This window comes from Leucopleurus acutus, assembly GCF_964270905.1.
Source record: "Leucopleurus acutus genome assembly, chromosome: X".
NCBI lineage: Eukaryota > Metazoa > Chordata > Mammalia > Artiodactyla > Delphinidae > Leucopleurus > Leucopleurus acutus.
This window is the reverse complement of record NC_139148.1, coordinates 88,907,413-88,916,562: the sequence shown is the minus strand read 5'-3', so window position 1 is coordinate 88,916,562 and position 9,150 is coordinate 88,907,413. Positions and strand designations below refer to the sequence as shown.

Here is a 9,150-nt window from a genome sequence, read left to right as displayed (position 1 = left end):
ATAGTTAATAACTTGTTGTTACCTCCATTTTGCTACTGCATTTCTGACTTAGAAAGATAAACGTGTTAAATGAATTGTATATGTTGTTGCTTTGTTGAAATGATAACACATGGCATTTCAAAGACATCATAAAATAAGAATGCAACAAGGCCACCGATACCCTGACACCAAAGCCAGACAAAGACACTACAGAAAAAGGAAATGAGAGGGCAATATCTTTGATTAATACAAATGAAAAGGTCCTGGACAAAATATTAGCAAAACAAATCCAACAATATATCAAAAGGACCATACACCATAAATCACGTAGGATTTATTCCAGGGTCACAAGGATGATTCAACATTTGCAAATCAATCAGTGTGAGACACCACATCAACAAAATGAAAGATAAAAATCACATGATTATCTCAATAGACGCAGGAAAATCTTTTGACACAATTGAACATCCATTCATGACAACAACTCTCAACAAAGTGTGTAGAGGGAACATGTCCCAACACGACAAGGGCATTTATGACAAACCCACAGCCAACATCATAGTGAATGGCGAAAAGCTGAAAGACTTTCCACTAAATTCAGGAACAAGGTAAGGATGCCCACTCTCACCACTTATATTTAACATAGTACTGGAAGTCTTAACCACAGCAATCAGACGAAAAAAGAAATAAAAGGTACCCACACTGGAAGGGACAAGGTAAAACTGTTACTCTTTGCAGATGACATGATACTTTGTATAGAAAGTTTTAAAGCCTCCGCCCAAAAACTATTAGAACTAATGAATGAATTAAGCAAACGTTCAGGATCCAAGATTAACATACAGAAATCTGTTGCATTTCTATACACTAATAGTGAAATATCACCAACAGAAATTTTTTTTAAACTCCATTTAAAATCACATTGAAAAACATAAAACACCTAGGAGTAAACCTAACCAGGGAGGTGAAAGCCCTATCTGAAAACTATGAAACACTGATGCAGGAAACTGAAGATGAACAAAGAAATGGAAAGATATCCCATGCTGCTGGATTGGAAGCATTAATATTGTTAAAATGTCCATACTTCCCAAAGTAATCTACAGATTTAATGCAATCCCCATCATATACCCATGCCATTTTTCACAGAACTAGAACCAAGAATCCAAAAATTTATATGGAACCACAAAGACCCCGAATTGCCAAAGCAATCTTGAGAAAAAAGAGGGTTGAGCCTCTGGAGACCTTGTCTGAGGGGCAAGCTGTGTCTGCACTGGGTAAGATCTCCTGGAAATTTATAAAAGGAAGATCATCTCTGACACCTTGATTATGTGGAAGAGAGTTTGACTGGAGAGAAAGAGTATTTAGGAAATCCATATTACGCACACCCGTAAGAAATCATGCCAGTGGTCCCTTCTTTACAAGCCCTTTCAAGCTCAGTAGAAGGCCGGGAAAGAACAGGAAAAGGTTCGTCCTCCAGCCTAAATTCCCTGTTGTCTGTCCTCTCTCCCATGCCTTCTTTTCATCCTTAGATTCCTTGTGGGATAAAGTATGACAAGACATGGCTAATGAAGTCAATCCAGAGCCATTGCAGTGTCTCCTTCACTCCAGTGGACGTAAGAGAGGATGCCGAAGCCAGACGCGTGGGCACAGGGAAGGGGGAGAGAGAGACCTGGTTTAGCAGGGTCTGTTGGCTTCTGATTCTATTGCTGTTGCATTCAATCCCTGTAGTTCCACTTTATGCAAAATGGGGCTTGGTTCTTTGTCCAGGAAGCTAGCACTGCCTCTGCACTGATGGATGTCAGCTACAAGATTCGTGACGAGGAGAGCCGAAAGGTGTGTGTTGAGGGCGTTACGTGTACCTCGTCCTGAGGAAGGAGTACAGGCCAGGGGCTGTTTTTCCTTTTTGGAACTACAGTTCCGAACTAGAGTTCCTGGTGCTTACCCCACCTCTTCTTCCTGCAGATACCTGTCTTTGTCAGCCACTCTGCTATTCCCTACACTGTGTGGTATAAGTTGAAGCCAGAAGAAATGGAGCAGCTAAAGGTAATGCAGACTCAAGGCGTGTTGTGTGCCAGCGCTCAGACCCACCTCTCCTTCTTCCAGTCCCCCGTCCCCCTCGCCCCCGATTTCCCTGCCACCACAAGAGCCTCAGAGCGGCTCTCTCCATCTCTCTCTCCACAGCTGACCTTGAGCAAACGATTTGATGTCTCCCAGCAAGCTCTTGACCTCCAGAGGCTCCGCCTTGACCTAGGTATGGCTGACAGCAGTAATTCTAGGGCGGGCGAGGGCAGAGGGGTCTTCCTGGAGGGAGACTTAGGGATGGTAACGTGGGGAGGGGCTGGTGCTGGCCCCACACCCCACTCAGCCATCCTATTCCCTCCCCTCTCCTTCCTGAAGACTTGGTGGGCTATGATATTGATATAATTCTGAATCGAAGAAGCTGCAATGCTGCCACCCTGCAGGTCATCGAAAAGTATTTCCCTGAGGTGAGGCTGTAGGCCCAGTGCTGGTATTAGGGTAGGGGGTGGAAGAGATGGAGTGGAGGGCAGATTTGCCTCCAAGGTCCTAGATAGTAACCTTCACTCTACCTCTTCTTGCCCCAAAGCTGTTGTCCTTGAACTTGAGCAGCAACAAACTGTACCAGCTGAATGGCCTGTCTGACATTATACAGATGGCCCCCACGGTCAAGATCCTGAACCTCTCCACAAATGAGGTGAGAAGAGGGAGCCAGGTCAAAGTTGGGTTGAGAGTGGGGGGTGGGGCATGTTAGTGGCCATCAGAGTGATGACAGGAGGCAGGTGAAGGTACCTGTGTGGGAGGGAGGGGTCTGGGGGTGCAGGGATCCGGATGTCCCTCTTTCCCTGGGATTCCTTCTCCCACTTCCGCCCCATATTTCTCAGCTGACGTCTGTGTGGGAGTTGAGCAAGATGCAAGGGCTGAAGCTTGAAGAGCTGTGGCTGCAAGGGAACCCATTGTGTGACACTTTCCCAGACCAGTCCACCTATGTAAGGTCAGTGTGAACACCCTGTCACCCTTCTTGGTGACCTTCAGCCATGGGAGCCTAGACTATCTGTGACAGTGCCCCTTTGCCAAAGGTGGCAGCCCTGGTCTTCTGGGAGGATCACAGGCCCCACCTTCTGCTCTCTCTGTGCCTATCACCGGTGAAGAGTTTCCTTCCCCTGACCTGCTCACCTCTGCAGGCGCTCTGGGGTCTGTTTCCAGCTCTCTGCGCCCAGCTATATTCCAGCAAGGCCTCCCAAGAGTGTGCCCCAGGAAGCAGGGCTTCTCCTCACCAGGACCAGGAGCGACCAGCCTTGATCCAGATGCTGGCGCTCTGGACTGAGAAGGGTCCTCCTGTCCAGGGCTTCTTGCTGAGAGAAGCCTTCCTTCTTCGTGCTGAGATGGGGTTTGCCTCCCCCGTTCTGAGAGGGGCCCTCTTCCCCTTCCTCCAAATGGATCCCCCCTCCTCTCCCAGGTTGACATGGGGGCTTTCCTGCGCCATGCTGAGGGCTGAGGCCATGGGTGGCTGCTGTCATGACATCCATTCTGCTGGCCCAGTGCCAGGAGCTGGACCCTCCTTGGGAAGAAGCAGGGCTCCCTGAGTCAAGGGGCCAGACGTGGGCCCCCGCCAGTGATCAGAGGGCTTCCCGAGGCAGGAGTGGAAGGCAGAGGGCAGAGGTGGTAGAGGAGACCAAAGGACAGGCCTCTCAGGGGCACTTCCCATCCCTCCCTGCACATGTCACATCATCCCGCCTGGTCCTTCACAGGAGCCCTGGGCAGCCTGAGACAGGTATGATTCCTCAGATAAAGAACCAACTCAGAGAGGTGCAGGGGTCATCGGGAGAGAAGACGGTGATCATCAGAGGGGGCCACGGATCCTCAGCCCCATACTGAGCTGGGACCTGACCCTTTCCTCTTTCTGGGGAAGATCTGCCCCCATGGCTGCTCGGTTTCCCATGCCCAAGTCTGGCTGAGTTCACACAGGTGACAAAGTTTCAGCCAGCATCCAGTGGGCCCCCAGCCCAACATGTGCATATTTTCCCTTCCTACCTGGTGTGTCTGGGCGATTCTGGGGCAGGTGAAGAGCCGCAACAAGTGTGCCGTTTCCCCTTTCTTCTCTCTTCTTCCCGGACCCCGACCACGGGAGAGCTTCTTTCCCTTCCCTTTGTTGTCTCTCTCTCCCCTGTCTCTGTGCCCCTATGTCTCTCTCATCTCTCCCTTCCTACCTTCACTCCCTTTCTGTCTTCATCCCCTCCATCTCCCTCCCTGAGCCCCACCTCACTCACCTCGCTGGCCCAGCATCCTGGGCCATCCCTGGGGGGTGTCGGGGTCTTGCCAGAATGCTGGACCCCCAGTGAGATAGCAGAGCCCCGGGCTCCCACTCCATCCCCTCTTCTCCCCACAGCCTTCAGTGGGGCCCTGGAGGAAGGGAGGGAGGAGAAGGAAGCCCTGCAGCACGGGTTTCAAATGCTGGTCCCTGTGGCACTGGAGAAGGGAGTCCGAGTAGTCTGGGTGGGAGCTACCCAGGCGAAGGAGAGGAAGGGAGGGAGGGAAGGAATATTAAAGTGAAGGTACTGAGAGAGATGAGGAGACAGTGCCTTTCAGACAGTAAGATGACAGATGCTTAGTGCTCAACAGGCAAGTGGACTGAAAACCCCTAAAATCAGGAGCAGAGGTGGGCAAAGGGTGCTGCTGGATTGGCCAGAACACACTGATCTCTGTTTATGGTATTACTGTTTTAACTCAAAGGAAGCATTGCAACCTTGAACCATCAACCACCTCTTCTCTATTTTTGGTTTTGGACAGGGCCATCAGAGAATGTTTCCCGAAGTTGTTACGCCTGGTAAGTGCCTACGTAAATCATTGTCTCTTACGAATGTCGGTGGCCTCTGCACCTGCCCTCAAGCCCTTTGGGTCTTGCCTAGATCACATATTAGCATCAGAACCTTAACCATTTTGGGGGACATGGACTCCTGAAAATGACATGGATATACTTGCTGGAAAAATACCCATAAATACACACACGCACACACACAAGTTGAATATAACACTAGAGACTTCCAGGACCTCATGATGAAGACATCCACTGTAAGCTTTCCCATGGAATTTCCAGGGCCCTTTCACACCTGACCTCTGACCCTCACCCTCCTGGGCCCATCCTTTTCCTGGATCATCCAGGGCCACTCCCCTGGTCTCCACTCCTGACTTCCTCTTCCCTTCTCCAGGATGGCCAGGAGTTACCGTCACCAGTGACCATTGACGTTGACACTCCCTACATAGTAAAGCCCTGCAAGGTGAGGAAGAGGATCAAACAACATTTGGGGTGTTGCAGGGAGGCTTTATCTACTGCATAGTCTCAAGTGCCATTTGATTCCAGGGAAGCTACTTTGGATCTGATGAGCTGAAGAGTCTAGTCCTGCAATTCCTGCAGCAGTAAGTATCTCTGGGAAGCTGAGCAAGGGGGGCAGGTCTAGGACAGGTGAGGCCACCTAAGCACAGGTCTGCTCAGGGGAGTTTTCAAGTCTCATTTGAGGTCCAGACCACAGAGATAGACTGTCTTCATTGCTCCTCCTTAGGTACTACTTGATCCATGACTATGGAGACAGACAGGTTCTCGCGGGTGCTTATCACGAGGAGGCCTGCTTCTCCCTGACGATTCCCTTCCACCCCGAGGACCCAGCCCCGTGAGTATGACAGTACAGGCTGTGCTCCTGGGCTGTGTGGCTCCCCAGCAGACACAGGCAGCTCCTGCAAACACCCACCACCCACTGTTGCTCTTTGTCTCCTAGAAGCAGCTTGTGCGAGTATTTCAAGTACAGCAGGAATATGAAGAAGCTCAAGGACCCCTGTGAGTGTGTGATGGGAAGACTGGGTGGGAAAGGGCGGTGAAGGGGTCAATCATAGGGCCCAGGGCGTGGCAGCCCCTGACCTTCGTTCGCTTCCCCTCCCCTCACAGACCTGCGGGTCCAGCTGCTGAAGCCCACAAAACGTGTCATTGTGCACACCCTCTGTGTGTTGCCCAATACTCAGCATGACTTCAGCTCCTTAGTGGTGGACACGTGGTTCCAAACAGTGAGCACCTGCTTTCTCCCTCGGGCGGGCCCAGGAAGCTGCAGGTGGGTGGGCAGTGGAGGTGGTGACTGGGCGCCTGGGCTCTTCCCTTTCAGGAAACGATGCTCTGCTTCTCCATCTGCGGGGTGTTCAAGGCAGGTGAGTGTGTGTAGACCCCCAGCGCAGATGCCCCACTGCTGCCTCCCCCTGGCCAGGCTTACTCCCAGAACCACCTAGCTTCCCTGACCCCTTCCCTTCCCTTCCCCTTCTCTTCTCTTCCCTTCCCCTCCCCCTCCTGTCCCTTCCTTTCCCTTCCCTGCCTTCCACCCCTCCCCTCCCCACCTGCCCTCCCCTCCTCACCCCTCCCCTTCCCCACTGTGTTCTCCTGCCCTCAGGCTTCCCACAGACAATCCAGGTCTGAGCTGTGTCCATGCCTGTCTGCCCTTCACACCCTGGGCGTTGGGGACACAGGCTGTGGCGTTTGGTGGCTCTCAACCCAGATACTTACTCTGAGAACTTGGGCTGTTACTTAAGGTCTCAGTTTCCTCATTTGCAAAATGGGGTAGTAGTATCCACCTCTTGGGCGGCTGTGAAAAGTGCATCCCGTGAACTTGTGTAGTGGTCGTCAGGGGCCCTGACACTGGGTGCAGACTGCTCCTATAGTTGCCCTCCCCATTCCCGACACCCTGGCCCCCGTGAACAATTGCCCTCTCAGCATGAGTGTCCAGTCACACCCTGACTGGGGACCGCCATGTGAGCATGTACAGCACGTGTGGCTCTAAGGGGTATTGTTGTTTGTTTGCTGTTGAAGTGGAAGGAAGTTCTCAGCGCTGTGTGCGTTCCTTCGCCCGGACCTTCATTGCTACCCCTGCTGGCTCCTGCAGGTGAGAGCCCTGTTGGGGGCGGGAATGCCCATCCCCACCTGGGCTCAGGGGCGAGGGAATGTGGTGGCAAAGACCTTAGGTTTACTCAGTATTGTGGAAAGCCAGCAGGGAGATCCCAGGAGCAGTGTAGCCTAGTGGTTAAGAAGAGTATGGGCCTGGAATCGGCCTATGGGTTCTCTCCTTGAAACAACACTCACTCGCTGTGTGACCTTGGTCAATTCCCATGACCTCTGTGTGACTCAGTGTCTTCTTCTGAGAATGGGCATCAGAGCGTCCAGCCCTTGGGCTGTGGTAAAGGGTAAATGCGAAATTGCCCCTGGGTTGGGGATGAACCTATAAATCAAGTGAAGGTGGTAGACAGTCTCTCCAAAGGTGGGCTCTGTGGGGAGGGGCAGAGGTGCCAGTCAAGGAACCTGGGAGACAGACACAGGAGGGACGTGGAAGGAATCTGGTTGCTGAGTGCCAGTGGGAGCAGAGTCAGTATTGGGGGTGTGGGTGTCCATCCATCAGTTGTCTGAGGGCCCATTTTTCCTTCAGTCTGTGCATCGTGAATGACGAGCTGTTTGTGAGGGATGCTGACCCCAGCGAGACCCAGAGTTTGTTCTCCATCCCACTGCCTACACCCACCTCCAGCTCCATGCACCCCCTCTCCCAGCAGCAGCAGGACATCATGCAGGCATCCTCCACCCCATCTGAGATGAACCTCTAGTGGTCTCAGAAGTGAGTGCTGGGGTTGCATGGGGATAGGAGGGAGCTGGGAGGAGTAGAGGAGTGATTAATGGGAACTTGAAGGTAATTTGTTTTCCTTGTTTATTTCAGTCATTTTTAATCTGAACATTTCATCCGTGGTACATATAAAGCTACCTAGTTATTTTGAGCAGCCTTGTATTATTTTTATTAATTTCATGGATGCTGCTTCTGTATTAACAGACAGTTGGGTGTTCAGGAGTGTGCATGAGGTTCATTCCACCGTATATGTCACAGTACATGTGGAGGGGAAAAAATCATTACCCCAAAACATACCTCCCAGAGGTAACCGTTGAATGTTTTCACCTTCATCATATCTTCCTGTAAGTTTGCTTATGTAGGTGTTTACATATTTATTAAGCACGTTTATATATTTCTATATTTATCTACAGAAAATGAGATCTCATCATGAGAGAGAGAGAGAGAGAGAGAAGGAAATAGAGAGACTGAGACAATGAGAAAGAGAGGCTTGTGGCTGAATGGGGAAGAGGGGTCCAAGGAGGGATTATTTAATCTTTAGTGCCTTGAAACTTGAGCAAGTTAACAGCTAATGTGAAGGAGCCATCTCAGCTCATTTGTAACTCTTAAATTTGCCCATATATTAATTTTCCTTCTTATCTTATTTCTACTACAGAGCTAATGAGACACCTCAAATGGAAAAGTATAAATTTTAAGCCCAATATATATTTAGTTATTAGTGAATGAAAGAAGGGACAATTGTATTTCAATGAAATGGTAGTACTTTTTAGATTTTTGTCTCACAGGGGGGCAGCAGACGGTTGAAACTGTGCTGTGACGTGGCTGGATGACGCATGATCTGAGGACCCCTGCACTGTTGAATGGGAGACAGGTCTAGAATTTTCCTATAAACGTATTAACATGCGTAGCAGTCCAGGAGCAGCAGTTAGGCAAACACTACGACTTGCTGCCCTGGTGCCATCTCTCACTGAGCTCACCAGGTGAGTCAAAGGCAAGCCTGTCTTCCCAGCGTGGGGAACTGGGTTAGGGTCTGCTCAGAGGCACGATGTTGGGCAGCTCTTAGGAGCTTCTGAGTCTCCCAAGAAGCTAGAGATCCTTCTGTCTTTAAAACTTTGAACTCAAGGCATACCAGAGAGAGATTTGCTTCCTTCATAAAGATATCGATATGCTCATTAGGAGAAACAATGAGAAACACCTTTCCATAATGCCTGCCTTAGCCCCAGGTTTTCTCATTCACCCGTCAGGACAGCTCTGTGTTAAAGATGAGTCCCATTTCACAGATGACAAACTCCTCCTCATATAGCTTCTATCACCTATCCAGGTAAGTGGGAGTTTGGGAATGAGGTTCCATCCCTCGCCCTCTCTAGAGGACAGTGGAGCAGCCTCCCTTTTAGACAGTGGGCTTCTAGGCCTGGAGAAATGGTCCTTTTGTTCTCCCCTGATATAACAGGCCCAAGGGGTACTCCCTCAAAACCCCTATTGAAGAATATGATAGTGCACATACATGTGCACA

At 50.5% G+C, this 9,150-nt stretch overlaps 1 protein-coding gene across 1 annotated transcript; it reads left to right on the top strand.

Annotated features, from left to right (window-relative positions):
• Positions 1-489: 489 nt before the first annotated feature.
• On the top strand, positions 490-7,620 carry LOC309978027 (nuclear RNA export factor 2-like; the record flags this gene model as incomplete). Its single annotated transcript, XM_082864391.1, has 17 exons — positions 490-587; positions 1,312-1,363; positions 1,506-1,589; positions 1,705-1,809; positions 1,939-2,019; positions 2,158-2,227; positions 2,374-2,462; positions 2,582-2,689; positions 2,877-2,981; positions 5,202-5,270; positions 5,354-5,409; positions 5,553-5,660; positions 5,766-5,824; positions 5,933-6,048; positions 6,144-6,186; positions 6,839-6,911; positions 7,449-7,620. 17 exons carry the CDS (start codon positions 490-492, stop codon positions 7,618-7,620), a joined length of 1,488 nt encoding a protein of 495 aa, XP_082720517.1.
• Positions 7,621-9,150: the final 1,530 nt, after the last annotated feature.